The following is a 22,839-nucleotide window of genomic DNA, read 5'->3' as shown; positions in this document are numbered from 1 at the left end:
GCGGCGGCCCGCTTGCACGCCGGGATTTGCAGTCCGCCTTCCCTCCTTCCTGCCCGCTCGGCCGGCGGGGCCGCCTCTCTCCTTCCGGGAGCGCCGCTCGCCCGTTGGCGGGGACCGGGAGCGGCGTTTGTTGACTTCCTCGAAGGCGGCGGGGGCGGCGCCCAGCCCCGGGAATTCCCCGCGGTGGCGGAGGCCGAAACCGCGGCCGGGCCGGCGGGCTGGGGGCGATGGGCGCCCGAGGGGGCCCGAGCGGACACCGCGAGGGGCGGCGCTGCCTCCCCGCCGAGCTGAGCGCCCGCCGCTGACCCGCCCGGCCGAGCGGGGCCCGGACAGGTTGGTCCCGGCGCGGGGGGAACGCGGGGCGGCCCCGGCCGGGGCTCCCCCGGCGTGCTGGGAAGCTTCGTGCCCCGTGGAAGAGGAGCGACTCTCCCTGGGAAAAGAGGCTGGTCTTTCGTTTCTCTCCTTAAAATAAGAGTCGTCCTCGTATAAGCCCAGAATTTTGAGGGTTGGAAGGGAGATCATCTAGTCCAGCCCGTCTGCCGAGGCAGGGTCACCTCGAGCGGGTTGAGGGTGACACAGGACTGTGTGCAGGTGGGTTTTGAATGACTCCAGAGAGGGAGACTCCACGCCCTCCCTGGTCAGCCTGTTCCAGTGCTCTGCCTCCTTCATATAAAGTTCTTCCTCATGTTGAAGTGGAACTTCTGAGTTTCAGAAGGAGCAGCCTGTCGGTCTTGTGCCGTGTCCCTGCCCAGTCACACTTGGCCGGAATAAGGGCTCATGCCGTGGCGGGAGGGTGAGCCAGGCTTACAGGTACCGCCAGCAGGCTGGGCTTGGGCCTCGGGCAGGCTCTTAGCCTGGCTACAAAGCTGCCTCTGATCGAGTTGAAAAACTGCGTGGGTTCTTGGAGCTGCAGTTTGTGCCTTGGTACAGAGCAGTCTGGCAAAGGAAATGAGCAAATTACGGGTGTGAAAACAGAAACATGATAGAATATTGGATCTGACAGGAATACAGGTGCTGCAGGCCGTGTTAGTTTGGAAGAAGGAAGTGTAGATGAGCATTGAGGTAGTTGTGTATGCTAGTGGTGCTTTAAACTTATAAAAAATTGCCTCTTGAAATCCTGCTGTTTCACCTGGTAGGGAAAATACCCTTATCTCCTTAAATGAATTGGTCCCCTAGCAACTTAGAAGTGAGTGTCAGCTGTTCCAGTGAGTGCTTTTAGGAGTTTTTTGTTTCTTAAGGAATCCTTTCATTTCCCCACTGCCTTTCGCTGTATGTATGCAGTAAAATCAGTGTGCTGGAAACAGACTCTGGAAAAAGCGAACTTAGGGGAGAATTATTGCCAGGACAGTGAAGTCTGCTCTGGACTCCAAAGGTCAGTTTCTCTTCTGAGACAGTTTTCTGGGACATGTTGTTATGGGAAACTTTCATTTCCGGGATAGTGATCTATGATCACATGCTTCTGCTGCAAATAATCCAAGTTATCTGTTCCAACATCTATTTTAGAGTTTTAGTAATTCTACTAAAATTACTGTAGAAACCAAAAGAAATCTAAAATTATGACTACTTTTTGTTCTTTGAATAATTGCTGTTTAATAACAGCACTTTTGTTAGAAGTGTTTATCAGATAATTGCCCTATAACTTAAGTAGATGATTATTGCCTCAAATTTTAAGCAGAATTTTTTCATCTAAACTCTCAGTGAAGTCAAAAGGCAGAAAACACAGGTTCACTGAACTCTAAATTAGACTATGTGAAGGGTTTAGCCACTTTCTCACTCCCAACACAGTTTTTTGCTAACGTTTATAATTATTCAGAACCTTGTTTGCTGCATTTGTAGTTTAGAAAAGTGCGAGGTGACCATTACCCAAGTGCTAGCTAGGTTATGCTTTACAATGAAAATTAAATAGTAAAAAGTTTTTCAAAAGAGCAAGGAGGGTGAAGTGATATCTTTGTGCAGCAAAAATGGGAAATAAATGAGAGATAGTTTTAAGATTGCCTGAATTTCAGCAAGTATTCTACTCTGGATTTCAGTATATCTTTTATATGTGACACTCAGAAGGTGGGGAAAGTGTGAAAATTATTGGTCAAATATATGAACAAACTACTTAGTGTACTCAGGGCAGAGAAGTAGAATAATTTCATCTCACAGCATTGGAAAATCATAGAGTTGCAAATGCAGTAAAATTTGTTTGTATTGTTTCAATAGATGCATTGAATTGGAGATTGTGCACTATGAAATGTTAAATGTAGGTTGCCTACTTAGGAAACTGGAAACTCCCCTGTCACTGCACATGCTAAGAGAACATGTAGAAGGAAACAGAATAAAATGCAATGTGGGTTTACCTTTTGATATATGTTTTCATCCTTTCACAGGGATTTTCTAGACAGGGGAAGTCTGACAGTCCATATTGAATAAAACAGTGATAATGAGATCCAGTTTGCTAAGATGGCAATGCTAGGATTAACAAAGGGGTCGGGATAGGAACCAGCTTGGTAGGAGTCAGTGGGGAGTTCTGCTGAACTCCATACCTGTGCCCATTATCCATGGTTCACTTTGGACTCAGTCTTATGTTTTTGCTAAATGTTTATACTATACTTGCATTAACTAAGTAATTTACATGATTATACAATGTTTTTATGTGGAGTTCTTAGTGTATGAAACTGTAGATGCAACTAAAATTTGACAGGACCTTTGGGGAGAAGAAATTAAGCTTGAGAGGGTAAGTGAAGCATAAATGGCTTGAATATTCGAAGTCATCCACTTGGAAGCTGTTAAGTGCAACTTAGGTTCAAATTACCAGGTTTGTCTGAAATATTGCCATATAAATCTGAATGTAGGATTTTAGAAGACAGCCCAAGTTGAAAAGGCCCTGGCAAGATCATCTGGTCCCCTTGTAAAAGGGAGCCTGAATCAGATTTGCTGGCATCCTGTTTTGGATGAAATTGTCTTGGAAACCTGCAGATGATGTGTTAGTGAGTTGCAGGATGTGCAAGGGCCATCGGTGAGACTCACTTGCCTTCCAGTAGCTGTAACAGGTGAGGCACTTTTCCACTTGAATTAAAAGTTAATACAATTACAAAAGAGTTATCACTGAACTTGTGAACTTATTGAATTGTAATTAATCTATTGAATTGAATAGGAAGAAACTTGTGATTGGGAGGTGGGACCTACTATTTGGTTTACAAAGCAAGATATGAAAAAAAATCCAAAACAAATCCTCTAAACTTTTGGAAATAGTTATTCCTTATAAACCTATTGAAATGGGAATAAATGAACAGCAAAAGAAGGGTTTCAATAACCTTTCAAGATACTTATATTTGGTACTAGAGATATTTAACAGCCAAAAGCCATTTTGGTCCTACTTAGGTTTGTTTGACAGCACTGCTTTTAATTACTTTCAACATTAAATGTAATCGTTTAATAAACAGGATTACATGATGCTGAAAGGATAATATTTTATTGATTCCTACTTCTGGGTTTTTATTTCCCCCCTTTTCAGGTGGCTGTCAGGGAGAGTGATTATTGTGACAGCATCCACAGAAAGGCAGATTGAATACATTACATTGAGGATGCATAAGGTTTGCAAATTAGCAGTGGAGGTACTGGAGTCTGACACTGTTCAGAGAAAGTAAAATTTATCAAGCGCTTTTGTAATAAAACGGGCTGTTTATTGCTTTTCTGGTCCTTGTGAGAGGAGATTATTTATTGTAAAAACTTTGAGATTGAAAAAATTTGCCTGTTGTACCTAAGGAGATTTTACTTGGCTTTTGTAGCTTACCCAGATGTTCGGGATAGATGAGCTACAGTGATGTGGTGTGTGAGCTCAGAGACAGAGAGTTTCCATTTCCTGAAGGCAATGAAATGAAAGTGCTCTGGAGCTGTGATGCAGCTCCCATGCTGACGTGTTTCTGAAGGAGCACCCAGTGCACTGGGCTGTGCCCCTGTGCTCAGGGACTCGCTGGGAGGGCGCTGGGCCTGGGGACTTTGGCTAAAAGGAAGGATGAGCAGCGGCCAAAGCAGCAGATGTGGGTGTGAGCAGCTGCTGAGATGTGTGAGAATTTTTATTACTCTGAAATGGAGCAAGTATGTGTAAAAAGTGATGCCTTTCTCTGTAGAACAGTCTGTTCACAATTGGAATCAAAGAGAACCTAAGATTTCTGAAGGAGAGGTGCAAAGTGATGGATGCTTAAAGAGACTGGAAGTCTTGCTGCTTGTTTTAACATCTTGTGTCATACGCTCCAAGTACTGTGTGGAGTTTTGGATGCTGGCTGCAGGAATTCTGTATTATTCCTTGCTATGCTGAAGTGTCTTTAAAAAAAAGAAAAAAAAACAGTACAGCTTTTCTGAAATTAAGGTGAAGGTTGTAACATGCTCACTCAGCGTCCCTTTGGTTCAAAGGCATTTCTTGAATTTAAAGGGTTTTTTTATGTTTACATGCATTTATGTATACCCTTCTCTGTACAAAAATTATGCTGTTGTTATCAACAGGTGGAAACTGTTCATATTATCATTAGGAAGTTGAACCCTTCGAGTCTGGAAGGCAAACAGGAAAACAACCATCTTGAAATTATTTGCATTTGGTATTTGGAAATATTTTGAGAGTTGTTTCATTCTCTTTCAAATCAACTGTTAGGCCAAAATAAGAATCTGCTTCATACTGGGAAAAATTTAATGTAATCCTGCTTTTACTATCTCTCCTTCTGATCCGAGAATAAGATTAGCATTTCAAACTACAGAGCTCTGTTTGTGCAGCGGTCTGTTTGCTATTAGAGCCTCTGCATCCCATGTTCCTCATATGTAGAATGTGTTTTATATTTAACTGCATCCCATGGTGTTAATGACTAGTGTTCTTAAAGCTCTTTAAAGAGAAAATCTGTGTTTCTGCCAAGCATTAGGAAGATACAGGGAAAACATTATTTTGCTCAAAATATTCAGTGTATTGAATCAAAGCTGTTCTATAACCGATGTTGAGCAACAGAAGTGGTTCCTGTTAGTTCTTCTGTTCTTCACATTGCGTGAAAGAAAACTTAGGTGGTGCCACCTCTTCAAACTCATTTGCTTACAAACAGGGAGCATAATTAGTCCTGCTAGAACTTAATGCTGTTTCCTATGAACAGTGTGTTCAGGTTGGGTTTTTTGTTTGTAGGCTTTTAAACATTAGTTTAAACATTAGTTAGTTAATACAAATAGTAGTACTGGTACTCCTTTAATGTATTTTGTTTTGGACATAAAGATTAAAGTCCTTTTTAAGTAGGCTGTTTTAAGTGTGCAGATCATTCTAAAGTGTAAATGAAATATATTTGTCAGTGGCAAAACACTTAGCTACTGTGCAGAAGTAAAGGGAGTAAAAAGTATTAAGAAGACCTTTCTTGGGATGGGATGTGTGGTAAATGGGATTGTGAAGTTTGCCTTAAGGAGGCCGAGATGGACATGAGTTGTATTCAGAAGCATTAACTTGTCGGTATATTACTTCAAATATTTTAGTGAGAAATCTTTCACCTGACCTGGTTACTGTAGGACAGATTATCTCATGAATTGCAGCTCCAGAGAGGTCAGTATTCACTCAGGTGTTTCAGAGTGTCAGCTCTGAGGCGTTTTCAGCCGTGCATACAAATGTGACTTTGAATTAGGAGAAGTCAAACTGATTAAAACAGGGCAGAAGTCTGTGGCAGGACTTGGTGAACTATCCTGAAAGACCTTCTGGCATCCTTCTTCCAGATTTGAGGAGCTATAACCTGTGGAATAATCAAAACACTTGCTTGATTGTTGCTGTCAGTTCATATTTTTAAGATGAGGTAATACAGTACTGGGGCATCTAAATTTTGATTCCTGTCCTCGGGTGAAATCAAAGACTACAGCTGGAGTCGGGGATTTCTTACAGACATTTCTTTTTCTATACTGAGGGTTTTGTCTATCCTGACAGCAAAAAAAGCTGGGTGAGCTGTGCATTTCACCATGGCCTTTTACAGTACTGCTGATCTTGAACTGTTTAATGGCAGCTTGTCATCACTTAGTATGCAATACAGTTAGTCAGAAATGTGTATATTGGATTTTTGGGAACTGTTATCTTCAGTGTAGAAATTTAGAAAAGCGTGCAAACAAAGTCCCTTTGAATTATATGGAATTAAATGCTTCTCTTCTAAATAATCTCCACTTCTGGCTTAGAGAGCAGCATCAGAAAACCAGAGTTGAATAATCCTATAAACTAAATGAGATCTTTCAAGTAAAAAAATGTTAGAGTAACTAGTCTTCCTGACAGGTGCAGGTTAGGTGTGTATTTGTATTTATAAAATAGTATTTGTGTATACTGAGTCTTATTTGGAAAGTGTTTCTCTCCTAGAGGCTCATAAAGGCACTTCTGGTTAACAAATGCAGAATAAATATGGTCCTGTTTTCCCATATTGCCATCTCCTGGTGGCACTGATGTGTGCAAGAAATAGGGAATATCTGATGCTCAGGTTTAGGAGCTCTAGGAAAGCATGGGGACAAAGATCTGTGTTATGTACAAGGTCACAAATCTGCTGCTTTCTTTGAGAGATAATGATAAGCTGTGACACTTCTTTAACGACATTTGAGTCAAGTGTTCCAAGAAAAGGAGATGTGTTGCCTTGAGAGGGCAGGCTCTTGGGAATTTGATGAGATGGGTGACAAGACTTGCAGAGCCTTTGGTGAAATGGGGGAGGATAAGCTGGTATGTTATGCTCATCTTGGAAGACAAAATGAGCAATTCCTTCAGTCAGTTAATGCAGTTTGAATGATGTGGTGCTTTTGGTGAAGGTCACCTTGTGCATGGAGTGATACTGTGCTTACAATGAAAGGGAAGCAAACCTTTCTTGCAGGGTTCTTTCTACTTAAATATCACAGAATATTCAAGGCAGAGCAACAAGCAAGGGAAGCTTAGGCTACTTTTTTTGTCAGAATGCATCAAACAACATACAAGGCATCTATTCACCTCCTGAACATAACCATTAAAAGGAGCTCAGCTTTGGTTTGTAGTATTCTTGTCTTTTTTCACTGTTGAAAAACTCCACTGCTGTCTTATTTAGTAGAAATGAGCTGTCACAGTTTTTTATCATGTTGTCTAACTGGCTTGGAGCAAATTGAGACAAATGTGATAACAGCACTATTGTTCAGCAGTAGCTGTAGTACAGCTCTTCATAATGCTGCACTCTGAAAGCTTTCCAGCATGGTGAGAGATATTTGACCATACAGACAAGCTCCAGGCCTTTACTTCTTGTAATCTATAAACAAATGGAAGTCCAGTATCTATAAACAAATGGAAGTTTAGTTTGAATTCAAATAGCAAATACACAGTAGAAGCAGCAATTGTGACTGTGGTTTTTTTTCACTAATGCCTGCCTTTTCTGCAAAGTTCTGCTGAGCAAGTCGGTTTTCTGTTGAAGTAAGTTTTTCCTGCAGTACAAAAAGCTGTCTTCATTATGCTCAGTTCTTTCATTCCAGCATTTCTGTTGGTTCATTAGCTAATCATCAGGAACCTAAGGATTTGTTGAAGGGGAAAAAATAAAAGTCTGCTTTTTGTAGAAGTCACATCACTAGTTTGCTTCAAGGGCGGTGGTATTATCTGGCACTTAGTAGCATTTCTTACTACTGCATATGAATACAAGTAATCTTGATGTTCATAACTAAATGAGATGTGTCTGGTTTTGGTTAGTTGTTTTTGCATTTTGGAGGTTGGCTTGTTTTTAAATAAACACCAAAACTTGTTCCAGATAACTTGTAACTCTTAAAGAAAATGCTTTTGGGGGTTTTCCATTGAGACCTGTTGCTCAAGAAAATATATAGAATTTCTTTAAGATTGTATTTTCTTTTTTGAATGTTTTGCTGTGTCTGAATGATGGAGGTTGTAACAAAAGCTCAGTGTAACATCTACTTTGCATTTTTAATTCACATGGATCTGCCAGGTATTTTAGAGTGACACTTTACTAATGATGAGATTATTGTCAGTTTTCTCCACACATATTGAGGCAGATCATGTTACTGTGCATGTTTTCATTCTCATCATATTTTCAGTCAAAAATTACTGTAATTGTTCAGAAGGAGGTTTTCTACTGTGACCAGGGAAAGAATAGCTACCCATGCAGTCTCTTTAAGGACAAATAAAAGTGTAATTTAAGATTATTTAAGATTATTTTAATGTTTTGGAAAAATATAAGTATTTGCATTCAAAAATAAAGAGGCTTTGGCACTTGTGCTCAGGAACCACAGGAGTTGGTTGATTTGTTGGAACTGTACTCTTTTACTGCTCAGTGCCAGCTTGCAAAAGCCCTGATATAATATTCCTTTGGAGTTCAGATAGTTGGTACCAGCCAAATTCTACATTGGTTTTAAGTCTTAATAAAAATGAATTTGAGGGTTCCTACATCTGATAGGTACTCAATATTTATATCAAGTAACAGTGAAATGTGTCTTTTCTAAACAGTGTATTTTCAAGGTGACATGGATTTCAAGATTTTTCTGCAACATTAAGATACTTCCTGATTATTCACTCTTGTCTTGTCATACTTAGACAGAAACACCCTGCAGTATTATTTTGGAAGGTTTTCAGACTCTCTGATGAATTTGTCTTTGTGAAAACTTAGCACTTGTATCTGTCTTTTTAACAGCTGTCATGGAGGAGTTGGTAGAGGATGACATCTGTATTTTGAACCATGAAAAAGCAGACAATGCTCACAAGAGAGACAGTGATATTCCTGTTCCATCCTATAGTGGAGATGAGTCTGTTGCCTCACACTTTGCACTTGTCACTGCATATGAAGATATCAAGAAACGACTGAAAGAGACAGAGAAGGAGAACTCCTTCTTAAAAAAAAAAGTGAGAATTTTAGAAGAGAAGGTAAGAAAATAGTTGATATACCAGTTTCTGGTAGCAGCTTCTTTTTTGCTCCTGGCTGGATGGCAGAGAAGAGGGTTAAGGATTTGAAATAAATACTTGAAATAATTTCCATGTTAAAAAGTTTTTATAAATTGTTTTATTTATTTAAGTGAAATGCAGTTTGTTCCTCTGGTAGTGTAGTTGTGTCATACTGGCATTTTTGATTCTCACTGGGCACATACATGATGCAATGCAAAGACAGTGGCTGATTCAGACAGATGTCTAATTGCATAGAATTCGTCACTGTAGTTTGGGTGCCACTTCGTGGTGTTTATTAGCTTAGGCACATGTGACACACTATTGTTGAACAGTGAGGTGCAAAGCTTGTAAATTATCAGAATCCAGGAACTGTGTGTCAAAAGACCCTTAAGCATACCAAAATGATAAGGAAGAATTGGTTGGTAAGAATATCCAGCTAGGTCTAGCTAATCACAGCCTCAAGTGTGAAATGCAAAGTTGAAATGCCTAACATAGATGTTGGCTGGCTGGTTTTTGATGCAATAATTCTGAAATGTAAATGAATATTGGAATTTGTTTTATAAGCAGTTTCTCATGGCCATAAACTAGTGAAGTTCATTAAAGCTAAAAATTGACCAGGGCACAAGTTTTTCTCTCCAAGTAAGGAATGCTGTGATGAAATGTACATCCATTGTTCAGCACTGAGTGTCTTTGTACTGCAGAAGTTCTTGACTTTGATAGATTGCTTTCTTATATAAGATGTAAAGATAGATCCTAGTGTTAGAGCTGAGACATTATTTAGGACTTTTCTCCTAACTATGCTACTGACTCTTAAAAGCTTTCCAAGTGTGTATTATTTTGTGGCATTGGAATGAAGCACTTGAGTCACACTTGGCACAGCTTTGACACTTATTTGGGAATTCTTGATGAAGACAGGATTGACTTTTTCTCAAAAAGGAAAACCATCTCAAGACTGTCTTTATGTAAAGTTTAAGGGGATGTTGGGAATAGGAATAGAGCTTTAGACCTGAACCATGCTGAGTGTAACATCTTTTATGTTGTTACTCAGAATCACAATAAACAGGATTTGACCTTGACAATTCTTTTTGTCTTGTGTGTTTTGGTTTGGCCTGGTTTAGCTTAATTCTCCTTAAGATGCTACTTTGTTTTCTGTAGAGAAAACTTTTTAGTGCGTGAATACCACTAAATTGCTTCATGAGGGAGGCCAAGGCTGTTAGTGACTTTCAGTCTTTGTCAATAGCTAATGTACCTGTATGCTTAAAAAATATATGGGGAGTTACCCCTTTGGACTCTGTCGTTTCAGCATGCATGGAAACTTCCAGAAAGCTTATTAAGGCTTGTGTTCTATGTGAGTGGCTTTATTAGGGGGAGAAAATATAAGGACAAAACTTAAAGGGAATCATACAGATAAACAAAAAAAGCAAAGGGCAGAAGCTTCCTATCTGTCTTCCTGTTTTCCCATACTTTCTTTCAAGCAAACACTTTAAAGAGGAGATATTTAAGGAAGATATGTGAGTGTCAGTGCTTTGTTTTAGTAATTTCTTTTGTGTGACTCCTAATTTTTAAGAAAATATATGAAAATCTGTTGTGAATATCTGCAAGAGGTACACATAAAGGAAGTGTGCAGGATAAATAGAATGAAAAGGAGAATGCAATACTTAATTAAAACAAGAACTTTTAATATGAATGGATATAATTTGATGTAAGACTTCTTTCTGTCATATTAAAAACACTGAATATATTTTAACTCTGTTCCCCTTTTTCTAGCAATCCAGTGGGTAGTGGTTATTCTGCCTTGCTTGTCTTTTACCATAGCAGGCAGTAAGATGTTGGTAATCTCAAAGTTAATAAATATTTCTAAAATTATTCTGCTTTGGCTTTTTGTACATAAATACGCGGGGAAAAAAAATCTTTATTTACATTATGAGGCGTTTAAGTAATTATGTTTGTCTTCCTTTGAACTTTTTGTGCATTTATATGCTTAAAACTCCTTTTTCAAAAAGCAGTTTACATTTTTTTGGAGCCTGGAAAAAATATGATTAAGGGATTATCAGTGGGAGTAATGATAACTTATGAATAGTTTTCAAGTACTCATAGGAGTGAACTCATAGCAGTGTACTGGAAAGTGTCCCTGTCCATGGCAGGGGGGTTGGACTAGGTGAGCTTTTAAATGTCCTCTTCCAATTCAAACTACTCTATGATTCTATAAATTAGTGAGCATTAAGTATTGTTAGAGATTTCAGAATCTGTAGACAGCCTTTGCTGCACTGTTGTAAAAAACATGGCCTGTATCAGCGTATTTGATGAATTTGTTATCTAAACTGAAAAAAAAAGGAAAAGCTGTTAGATTAATATGGCAGGCTTAAAATTTTGCAGTTCCCAGCATAACACAGAAAACTTCTGCCTTGTCCTGTGTGTTGACCGTTCAGGTGCTCGGCTCCCGGGCGGAAGAGGAGTGCAGCTCGGTTGGGCGGGAACAAGTCAATAAGGCCTACCAAGCCTACCGAGAGGCCTGCATCGACCGCGACCATCTGAAAAGCAAACTGGAAAAAATGGTGTGCCTTTTTAAGTAATGGCTTCAGGGCTTGCTTTATCAGCACTGCATAGTTAGTACCTGTTTACTCTAGAATGAGCTTTATGTTCTTAAGATCTGTGGTCTTGGTTTTATCACCCTTTTAAAGTACATGACAATATTTTCTGTAGAAATAACGATTTAATGTACCTCAGTTTTATTACTGGGCTAGAATAATGCTTAAAATAAAAATCAAAGTAATATTTTTTGTTGTTGTATTTGTTCTAAATTATTGAATTGTCTGACATGATAGAAAAATGCCTCACAAATTATTTTGGGTTGGGGTTTTTCTCTCCTCTGAAAAACAGGCAAAAGAAAGTGCGGAATCCTTGAAAAACTTGAATGAACAGTTGCAATCTAAAGAAGTAGAGCTGTTACAACTAAGAACTGAAGTGGAAACTCAGCAAGGTATGCATTTGGTTACTTCATCTTAAGGTATGTTGAGGAGCTGTAGTGGTTATATTGTGATCTTGGGGCATGAAGAGGCTTAACCCTGTACAGGGGCAAGGTAAGAGAGGCATGAACAGCAGCGAGGTACTTTGAACTTGTCTTCATTCTCGTGAATGGTGAAACGTATATTCTAAGGCTGCTGTGTTCTCCCACCCTAGGTGATTGACAAATTTGAGAAATGGGCACCACCTAACAGTTTATAGGCTGGGTCATGTGCTTCTCTGGACCCCAGCACCTTTTCCTCAGAGCAGGGCACAGGCCTGTTCAAGTATGAAGATCATTCAGTCAATCCCACTTCCTCTGGCACCTGTAGAGGGTCCAGCATATTGCTTTGTCTTGCTGTTGGATCAACAAATACAAGAGGATGTTGTATAGCAACAGCTGCAGTTGCCAACAGTTACTTAGCTGGCTGGGAAATGAGGGAAAGTAGAAAGATGTTGGTTGTAGAGAGCCTGGTGAAAAGAGGAAGGAGAAAATAACATTATATCCTGGCAATTCCAAAAGCCCAAATCCAGCATCTCTTACTGCAGTTGTAAAGAGTGCTCTGTATGTGATAGATGCGTAAAACAAAACATCATGGAAGGAAAAAACCCCTTTATTTAGTTACAAAAAGATGCCATCTGTATAGAGTATGGACTGACTTCAGAGTATGTACAAATGCAGTCATTTGAAAGGCACTTTTGAGTATGGCTGTGCATGAATTTCATTACTCTCCAAGAGGACCTTAAACATGTATGTAATGCACTACTTCAATTGCACAAATGTTTAAACCTAGAAAAACAAATTGCAGGTAGTGCTAGTATCACTGTTGAGGATGTCATCGTTTCAGGAGGTAAGAATTGCAGAGTTTGTAAGGAGAGCTCTGAAAATGTGATGATTTCCTTGTTTGTAATTCAGTTTTACTCATAAGTGGACTCTGAGTACCTTGTTTAAAAAAAAAAAGAATCAGTGTAACTTAAGGCTGTTTAAACTATTAATTCTGGAAATAAGTGTACCACGCAGTTGAAAACTTGTGGCGTTTCTTCCTGTCACATTCCTTCTTTTCTTGCTGTCTCACTATTGCCCTGCTACTGATCTGATGGTAGCATCAGCTTAAGTTGCTTCTCACCATGTGAATTGCTTCAGTCTAACAAGATTTGTGTAACTTTTATGCTTTCCCCTTTTGTTTGGATTGTATCTTTTGTTGTTCTGTGTGCAACTTCTTGATGTTAAACTTGGGGAAAACGTAATGGTAAGTGTTGTAATAATACAAATCTGAGGGCAAAAAGAGTCATGTTTTCAGAGCATGTGAGAAGTATGCAAGTTGGCATATATGATGTGTATTTGCCATAAATTGATTTTTTTATTTCCAGTGCCTTTTTGTGCTAGTACTTCGTTTTTCTCTGTGTCAAATGTCTAGCTTTCCTAGAAAGTAGGGCTCCATGCTTTAAACCCAGAAAATAGACCAATAACAGCATTACCAGTGTTATAATTCCCTGTTGCCATGGACTCCAGTTTCTCCAGAATATAATGTTTTTGTAAGGCATGGGCTGATTGAAGAACATCTTGCATATTGAATTATGTTCTTTGGACTGAGATTGGAATCTAATTGTCTTGTTTGTCTTCTTCACAGTGATAAAAAGTCTGAATTGTACTCCGGCTAACTGGGAATTAGAGAAGCTGAGCAGTGACCTGAAAGTGCATAGTCTGGAACAAGATCTAGAAAAACTCAAGGAAGAGTGCAACAGTCTCAGGAAGGAGTTGCAAAATTCCAAGCAGAAGGTACCTTAATTTTTAAGGAATTTTTGTATTAATAGTTACTTTTAAACCCCAAGGTCAATCAAAATCAAGGGTTAACAAAAAGGTGACGTATATATGAATATTAATATCTTGGTAAAATTAACCTTAAATATTTTCGTAGGCTGTCATTTTTCTTGGAAATAGGGACAGGCTTCTCAGGGAGGTGTTCATGGCATCAAGCCTGTCGAAATTTAAGAAGTGTCTGGATAACACTCTTAATTAGAAAGTTTAGCTTTAGGTAGTACTGCAGTGAGCAGGGAGTTGAACTTAATCCTTACAGGTCACTTCTAACTCCAGATATGCTATGATTCTATAAGGGTGAGATTTCCCAGCTGTTGCCCATATAGCAACAGAAAATAAAGCTTTATGATTTTTTTATAAGTAGCCACTGAAGTTCTGTGTAACCTGGGCTGCTAAGAAAGTTTGGACAAAAGCTGGCCTCTGTTATTTTCTTTTTTTTTTTTTAATAGCAACGGGATGCTAACGTTTAAAGATGTCATGAACTTTGTTTAAGGAGGTATGGCACTTTTCTTCAGGGTAGTTGCATGAAGCTTGTCAGGAAAGTTCCTCTTTTGGCACCCTTCCCTGCCATTTCTGGGACAAGTATCTGTTCTGAGGGACACATTTTGTAACCTAGGTGTTGTTAGGATCTCAAAAAGAAAATGAAGATAACCGTAACAAAAAGCACTAAGTTATTGTCTAGCGCATTCTTTCTTCTTTCCATCTTACCTTTGATAAAGGTACAGTGCCAGTCTCTAGGACTCTGCAGTCCCACTGAAGTCACACAGTGAATGTAAAACATTTAAATGTGAGTGTTTGAGGAGGCAGACTGTTTTACATTCCTTATGGTCATTAATAATGATGATTATATAATCTGGTATCACACAGCATTTGCGTGAGTCTGCAGTTTTTCCACTAGGTGGGGATAAAGCATGTGAGGTGTTCTGTTAACTTCCCTTACTGTTGGTTGTTTCACTTGGGTCTGGAGCTGTTTCAGGTGCCTTCAATAACTTGTAAATCTGAAGGCCTGCTGTAACTTGTGTGAAGTTCTGGTGTCTTCGGGTAACTCTAGAACGGAGTAACAGCTGCATAAATAATTACAGATTGTATTGTGAGAGTGAGTGATGTCAGAGAGAACAGACTAAAATAGCATTTGTAAGGAATACTGCATGTGACACTGTTTAAATAATGTTTATGCCAGCAGCTTTTGTTGCACAGAGCAAATACAGGGAACAGCTTTTTGTTTTGTTTTGGGAGGTTTTGTTACATTGGTTTTTGGGGGGGGGGGTTGGTTTTTTTTGCTTGTCTTTAATACAATTTCTTCTTGATCCTGGTAACTGCTTAATACAGGAAATAAAGTGCATGTTTTCAAATATGGGGTAATACAGTGCAACTTTTTTATGCTATGAATTTAAACCTTTGGGAGATGGTGATAAAGCTCAGGAGGGGAAAATCTGTCAGGTGAAATACAGTCAAGTGTGATCAATGGGCAATGACAAATCAGCATTATTTCAGCTCAGCTGGTATTTTCATTATTACTTATTTTCATTACATTAGCTAATGAATGTAATAGGTAATAATGAAAATGAAAACAGGAAAACATGTTTTCAAATGTTTTCTACCTTAGGCAAGTGTACTTTCTATTTTTTGTACTTTAAGATATTCTTACTCAAGTTTAACATTGTAGTTGATGCAGTGCGTACATTAACAAGTTGCTTGAAATATGTGCAGCCTGTCTTAAAGCCACTTGAAAGGGATCAAATCCATAACAGCTTTGGCTAGATGGGATGATAGGAAGGGAACATGGAAAGAAGGGATATGAAAGGGAGGGAGCTCATCACAAGTGAGAGTCTAATAGAAGCACAGCTAACAAAGTGAGTCCAATGTTTGATTTCTTAAACAATCCTGGTAAATTCAGTGTGGCTGCCTATATGTGCAATTTTAAAGTAGTCTTTCAGACTGAAGAGATAAATTATTTTCTGTTATGTTATTTTTAACAAATTAACATAAATTATTTTCTGTTATGTTATAAAGTTATAAAAGAGACTTGTGGAAGTAAATCTATACTGAAACAGCTTCCTTGAAGTTAAAGATCTTTATATACCGTGACAGAGAAAGAAGAAAAAAAAGACTGTTTAAAAAGCAGAAATTGAGAATGATTACTTTCTTAAATGGACATGAAAAGTCTATCTCTAATTCTGAGAGTTCAGCTGTTTTAAGAAAGAAGAGTATGGAGGTAGCTGAACAATGCCTTCATGTACGTAGGTAGTTTAAGCATTTCTTAGTGGAAATTCTTAGTAGAATTGAAATCCACTTTTGAAACCCACTGCAGCTAACACAAATGAAAACTTCTTGTGAATTTCAGTATTAGGCAAATTGGAGTTTCACTGCTGTTGTTTGAGAGAGAAGATCTGAAATCATGTTCATTCATTCTCTGTTTTCCTTTCACTCTGTTATGCAGGACCAGGCTCAAGAGGAAAATCCATTACATGGAGACCACCTTCAAAGGCAAGACATCCAGAGGTATGAAATACTTCAGTTTACAGAGGGACAGTTGTTTGAACAAATAAATTATTCTTGCTGACTCTTTAGGTGTGTTATTTCAAGTTTCATAATTTCACTGAAAGTCTAAGTATAGTTATTTAGCAAGATCATTGTACATTTTTTTCCTTTGTTGTGTTTGTATGAATATTTAGGTAGTTATGCCTTTGGTGCACTTACAGCATTTTCCACCAGAGGGAAGAGCAGCCCTTCACAATACCAGGCTTTAGTGCAGTGGGCCTTGCTGCTTCCTTGGGTGTTGAAGAGACTTTTCAGCCTGAAAGAGAACATACAGACACTTCCCATCATCTGTTCTCTGGTGCAGTGAGGCTAACAATGCACACACTACACACAAATCACACTTTGTCCTTTCACCTTGACTGGATACTTATTCCTGTGGTTCCTCCTGGAGCTTTGCTGTCAGCCCCACACACCTGATAAAATATGTTCTCTCAACACACAGCAGTTATCTCTTTGATCACTGCTCTGATTAAACTGATCATTTGATCAAATAATTACTAATCAGAGCAGATATATTCCATCAAGTGGTGCTCAGGTGGCAGCCATCTAAAAGAGCATATGGACTCTATAGTGTTTATTGTAATATAAATACTAAACGTGTAATAAATATGTAAGCCCATCCAAAAATCTGTGGAGGAAACACTCAAAAAACCTCCTATGAGAAACATTTGTTGTAGCAAGCAATCCTGCTTTTTATAGGAAATGGAGGCATTTGCCCCTAGTTAACTTTCTGGAAACTAGTTACTTAATATTTGTGAGCAGCCTGCAAATCTGACTTTAAATTCTCAGTGTGCAAATCTAATTTGCTGTACATTTAAACAGGCTGTCATAGTGAAGGTTCATATCACATGTTAGAAGGCAGGGAATTCCAGGCATGGGGAATCCTTGGTTTTCAATTACAAATTCCTTGAAAATTAGGCTTTGCAATGGGATTCTAGGCCAGTATCCACAAAAACAATTAAAATCAGTTGCATGTGATTTAAGTGGAATTCTGGTACCTGCAACCCTTTGCAAGATGCTTGTAAAACTGCTAAATGCATTTTAAAAAATTAATTCAAGCACTTTCCTTCTGGTTGGTGGCAGATATTTGAGATGTCCCTGTATTTGCCACTTCTGTGTTAAATACTGGACAGTTCTGGTTTAACATAACTAAAGTTTTTGATCTTATTTTTTAGACCAAAACATGAGAATTAAGGAAGTGTGGTTGCCACATCAGCTGTAAAATTGTCAGCTCTTAAGAGTTGAAAGAGCCAAAAGGAGTCTGCAGTAGAAAGGCCACAGGTTTAGCTGAACTTCTTGAAATATCAGTTCTGAAAATTTTAACTTCCTATTAGTCAGAACTGGTGACACTTAACACATTATTTATTAAAATAACACCTTCCTATGTTCTTTAACAGAACTTTATGCATCTGAACTTTTGTATTCCGGGGAATTATTTCTGTGGACAGAAGTTCTGTTTCTTTAAGGGAACTCTCTCAGTGTTGACTTGCATAATAGCCACTTCTCAGAGTGATTTTGACCACATTTGTGCTTGATATTTCATGCAGGAGTGATCCTATATTGTTATTTTTGAAGGATAGTGTTACATACTGTTATAAAGCTTATTAATTCTTACTCATCTCAGTAGCTTGAGATATTGAGCTGTTTTGAAATAAATGCCTTCAGTGAATGTAGTGAGGAGGAAAAAATTCTGGAAACTCTCGTCCATTATATTTGTCTTCAATAAATGTGTTTTGGTAGGATGTTAATCATTAAAAAAGCATTAAATCATTGCATTCATGTTTAAGTTGAAGTAACTACATCCTTATGTCTTTGAACACTAAGTTAATTATTAATCAACATAAATGTGATATTCAGTGAGCCTTTGCTAGAAATTTTACCAAGAAACATATGGTAATGCTGACTTTTTTTCCCCCCCTCTTAATTTTCTTACCAGTTATTAACCTGAAACATCAGTGTTGGAACAGTGCTGCTGTTGCTAAATATGTTTCTTCTATTATGCTGTCTTAGAGAATGAATTGGAACACTATTTTTTACACTGTCTGGTGAGGCAGTGTATTAACACAAATTGGAGGCCTTGAATATGAAAGAGTATGATTTATATTTTAGATTGGACTCTGTATGTATGCCCAGTTTGGGTCTCAGGTATTTAGTCTGAATTCAGTGTAGCAATGTGCATGGTATAAGACGCAAATACTGGTTCTTGATTATTTGAAATAAAAATAAATCAGTATTACTAGGCTCATAGTATGTGTTGGGGTATGTGGTCATTTACTGAAAGATATTCAGAGTTAACACTCTGCCTTTTTTATAACCTGGTGTCACTTTAACTAAAGTATTCCTTTGAGATGACTAATTTTATTGGAAGATGGTTAGTTTCAGATACTGAAATGAAAAGTAAGCTTCATGTTTCTTTCCTTTGGAGAGTTGAAATTATTATTATTACCTAGTATGTCAATATATAATGCATTGTATATTGCAATAGGTAAGAATCAAATTATATACAAAGGTCCATCCATTGAAGGTAATTCTCAGTACTGTTCAGTCCAGTTACAGTTAGGGTACTCCAACAAAATTTGCAGAACAATTTACTAACAGTCAACACTTGATAGGCATGTTGATAGGCTGCTTTAGAGGCAGCAATATTTAACTTGTAATAAATTTTTGTTTTGAAAGTTTGCAACAAACCTATTGGGACCTGAAGAGAGAAATGTCCAATTTGCGTGTAGTGACTGACAAGCAAGCTGAGGTCCTGCGAAAACTGAAAAGGAACCCACCAGGAGCCAAGAAAGGCAAGTCAGTGTTGGCAGTAACAGACCTTACAAACACAAACCATTGATGCAAGCTGTAGCATTTTAAAAATAAACCAGCTATCATATCTTATCAGAATCTCATCAATTGAAGTTGATAAGCTAGACTGTATTATGGTTCCAGCTTCCCCATTTTCTGCTTTTGCTTCTGTCTCATACTGGTCAACTTCACACATAAAGGTGTTGCTGATGTGTTTTTTCTTCAGTACTGTATTCTGTTCCCCTTGTGGCTTTTTTCTCAGTCAAGTGTTGCTTATGTGCACAAGGCTGAGGTGTTAAGTTTACTCGTATTTGACCTTTTACCACAACTACTTCATATTAGGAGGGAAAAAATCTTTTTGCAAATGCAGTCTTATTTTCCCAGTGCAGAATATATGAAGTATTAAATTTGCAACATTTTAAAATCAGACTTTAAAAGAATGAAGTTCCTTATTGTTCCCTATTTCTTTGTATTTTATTCAGAAAAGTTGTCTTTTCTGAAGAAATGCTACACAGTGTGACATTTTCTGAATGTCAGAATACTGGGGAAACAAAGCTGCCTTAAATAATTTCAAGGGTTAAATATTTTTCACATAAATTATTTAAATTTTCCATGAGCATTTCATCAGACAGTTCTTCTACTCCATACATATGTTTCTCTGAAGCCAAATGCTAGACTGTCAGGCAAACAAACTGTGGTAAAGAGTTAATTTCCTTTGTTTTCTGCTCACTTCAATTGTGATCTTTACTGTGCTCAGAATACCGGTGGAAGACAGTGGACTTGGTTACAATGTACTGGTGACAGTCTCTGATGTCCCTGTCCATTACCAGATCAAGACATTTTGTTTCTAAACAGCTCAGTGAGGTAATGACAGGATTCACCTCCCGAGCAGTCCCTGCCTTTGTGGTCAGCAGTGACTAATGATCACTTTGTCTCTGGTACTTGGCTGATACAAACTGTCAACACATTTTGTAGATTTGGCCATATTGTTACCAGGTGAGTCTGTGTTCCTATAATTCTAAAACATGTTTGTCAAATAACTGCAGCAGAGAAACTGGCAGCTGAATGAGTCTAAATAATCTTAGATCTGTCAAGGTTTGATGTGATCACATACAGTCCTTATGTCCTTACTTTTAATTTGCAGTTACCTGTCTTGCCACTACACAACTACTTACTTTTCTCTTCTCCTTGGTGAGGAGACTCATTTTCTGCAGTTCTTATGCAGTTGTTCATCCACAGCCACAGAAGGCATTCTTGATTGATCAGGAAACAGTGGACTTTTGCCTTTTCATCTGTAGACTTTTTTCAGTAATTTTTCAGAAGTATGTGAGAGTGGACAGGTCTAATCTTGTGGTCATCAGCCACACTTATGAATGCAGTGCAGATATATCTTTGCTTGTATTTATAGACAAATCTTGGCTTATGCAAAATATGGGTACAATTGACTGAAGCCTTCCACTTCCTATACCTCTAGTACTGACTTTTGGCATTTACAGACCAGCTGCCATTGTCAGAGGTGCATTAATTCTGCAGAACACGTGTTCATTACTTTGTGTGGGACATGAACAGTATCAGTTAACTTGTGGATTCTACTTAGAATGTAGAGAGGCATTTTATGTGTTACGTATGGAGGAATTTTCAACAAATGGATGTGCTTGTGGGGTTGTTTTTTTGTTGTTGGTGGTGGTGGTTTTTATTTGTGTGGTTTTAGTTGGTTTATTGGGAGTTTTTTTGGGTTTTTTTTTCAATCTATTTTAGTGGATTCAATTTTTCTCGAACTTCTAAAGGTCTGTGGGCCTCTAATTGCATTTTACCCCTGCCAGCACAAAAATGCCAAATCCAGTGCCTTGCATGTTTTTCAGACACGATGCCCATGGTATTGGAAGGTGGTTTGGGCTGACATCCACAAATTTTAATTTATTGTGACAAATAGAAGTTGTATTCTTTGACCAAGATACCAGCTTCTTTTTCTGTCCCTTAAGAACAAAGGTTAAAAATTACAATTCATGCTCAAGATTAACAGCTGCTCTAGAAAACTCTATGTATGATGTGAGTTTTAACTCAGGAGGCATTAATCTACTCTGATTACATGTTTATGTAAATTATCACTACAAAACAAAATTACCTGCTTGTATTTGGCCATATGTTCAGATGTGTGTTGAAGGTACAGCTCTTCCATTTGAGGTAGATCCTGTTCTGTTTCAAAATCCCCCACCCCCCCTAACAGTTTAAAACTCCTCTGGAATGTCACATAGCTGAACATTGCAGTCTGTCACTTTACTTTTGAAAGTCGGACAAGAGAACCTGTGAACACTACGTGTTTCCCTCTTACTGCTTCATAGGCAGTGAGAATTTGGGTTCTGGATGGCACAAGAATACTACTTGTTAAAGAATCAGTAGAATAGGGAGCAGCATTCAGTCTAATGCATCTGGATGATTTCTCCAGCATGTGAAAATGGTCTCTGTTTCAGCATTCATTTCAGTCTGGTCAGAAAGATCCATCAGTTTATCTGTGTTGAAATAGGAGTTGGGAGATATCCTTGGAGTTGGGTGTGTTTTAGACATTATGATGTCAGGATTTTGGGTTCATCTTGAGACTGGTGAGGGTAGTATGTTGTTTTTAGATTTCAAGTAGTTACTGAATATGGTCCAAAAACTTGTGGCTTGAAGAAACTGTGTTTAACATCCCTGCTAGACTGTAGTACATTTGGGGTACATGAAAAATGCATTAGATAATGTAATTTTAAAATCTTTTTTATCTTCTTCCTTCAGCTGCCTGTACTGCACCAGTGCAATGTGTTGACTTGAACATTTCAAAGGTGAATCTGACATCTGGGGTAGTGCATAAAAACCTGTCACAAAACGACAAAGCCCTCGGCAGTGCTGTGTCTCCCCCTCTGCTGAGAGATGCCCGTGTCCCATCAGAAAGGGTGACCCTACAAGCTTGGACAGATGAGAGACCAATTCCAGCTGACAGCAAAATGTTTCAGGAACACCATTCCTATGGAAAGAGCTCTCTGGAAGATAATTCCTGGGTATTCCCAAGTCCTCCAAAGCCCAATGAGAATATGTTTTGGGAAATGAAAAATAATCCAACTTTGTTAAACTGTCCAGCAGATTACCTGGATCAGTGTAATCAAAACTGTCTGCACAAGAGTTAAACAATTTTTAGAATGAACTGAGGCATTTTTGGAGTGATTCTGAATAGGCACCTTAATGCTCGAACTTTTAAGGAGAGAAAACAAATTGCTTGAAATGTTCTTTCTTTATTTTTAATTCTAGTTCCAAATCAGAAAGCTGAGTCTTCCTCTGCTGTAAATCAGGAGTGAGTTCCTTGATGTTAAAGCTGTGCTGGTGTAATGTAAATACAAAGAAATCTGGTATGGGGCCTAGATAGTCTTGTACTGCAAATGACATACATTTGCTAAAGGTTACAATGAAAAGTGAGTTTGTGGAATAAAACAAAATAATCCAGTTCTGTATTTGTTTGCTATTTATATGTTATCAAGAAAGTACTTGGCATCCAGTGTTAGAACTTGAACCAGCTCTGAGCTTATATTTTGACAGTGTTCTTTTTCAGAATAAGGATAATATGAAGAATTGGATTCTCTTCCTTCCTCCTTTCAATTAGCTTTGATTCCTCTGGTTTGTAAATGCATTTTTCTGTAATATCTAACTGAGAAAGGTGAGTTTGGTTTGTTTTTTGTTCCAACCTTGATTTATATGAGACAGTGGCAGAAGAACCACCCTTAGGCTATGCTGTTTGATTGCCCCATTTAGGGCTTGATTGTGAAAGGTCAAGGACCGTAAGTAA

The 22,839-nt window shown here is 38.3% G+C and overlaps 1 protein-coding gene across 1 annotated transcript; it reads left to right on the top strand.

The window, feature by feature from the left end:
• Nucleotides 1-228: 228 nt before the first annotated feature.
• AZI2 (5-azacytidine induced 2) lies at nucleotides 229-22,499 on the top strand. The gene is made up of 8 exons (XM_058018764.1): nucleotides 229-333; nucleotides 8,625-8,854; nucleotides 11,302-11,427; nucleotides 11,753-11,852; nucleotides 13,507-13,655; nucleotides 16,135-16,196; nucleotides 18,912-19,027; nucleotides 21,798-22,499. The coding sequence occupies exons 2-8, from the start codon at nucleotides 8,630-8,632 to the stop codon at nucleotides 22,184-22,186; spliced, it is 1,167 nt and encodes a 388-aa protein (XP_057874747.1). The 5' UTR covers nucleotides 229-333; nucleotides 8,625-8,629; the 3' UTR covers nucleotides 22,187-22,499.
• The last annotated feature ends 340 nt before the right edge of the window (nucleotides 22,500-22,839 follow it).

Source organism: Melospiza georgiana, chromosome 1, assembly GCF_028018845.1.
Source record: "Melospiza georgiana isolate bMelGeo1 chromosome 1, bMelGeo1.pri, whole genome shotgun sequence".
Lineage (NCBI taxonomy): Eukaryota > Metazoa > Chordata > Aves > Passeriformes > Passerellidae > Melospiza > Melospiza georgiana.
The sequence above is the reverse complement of the archived record's forward strand: the minus strand, read 5'-3'. Positions and strand labels throughout refer to the sequence as shown.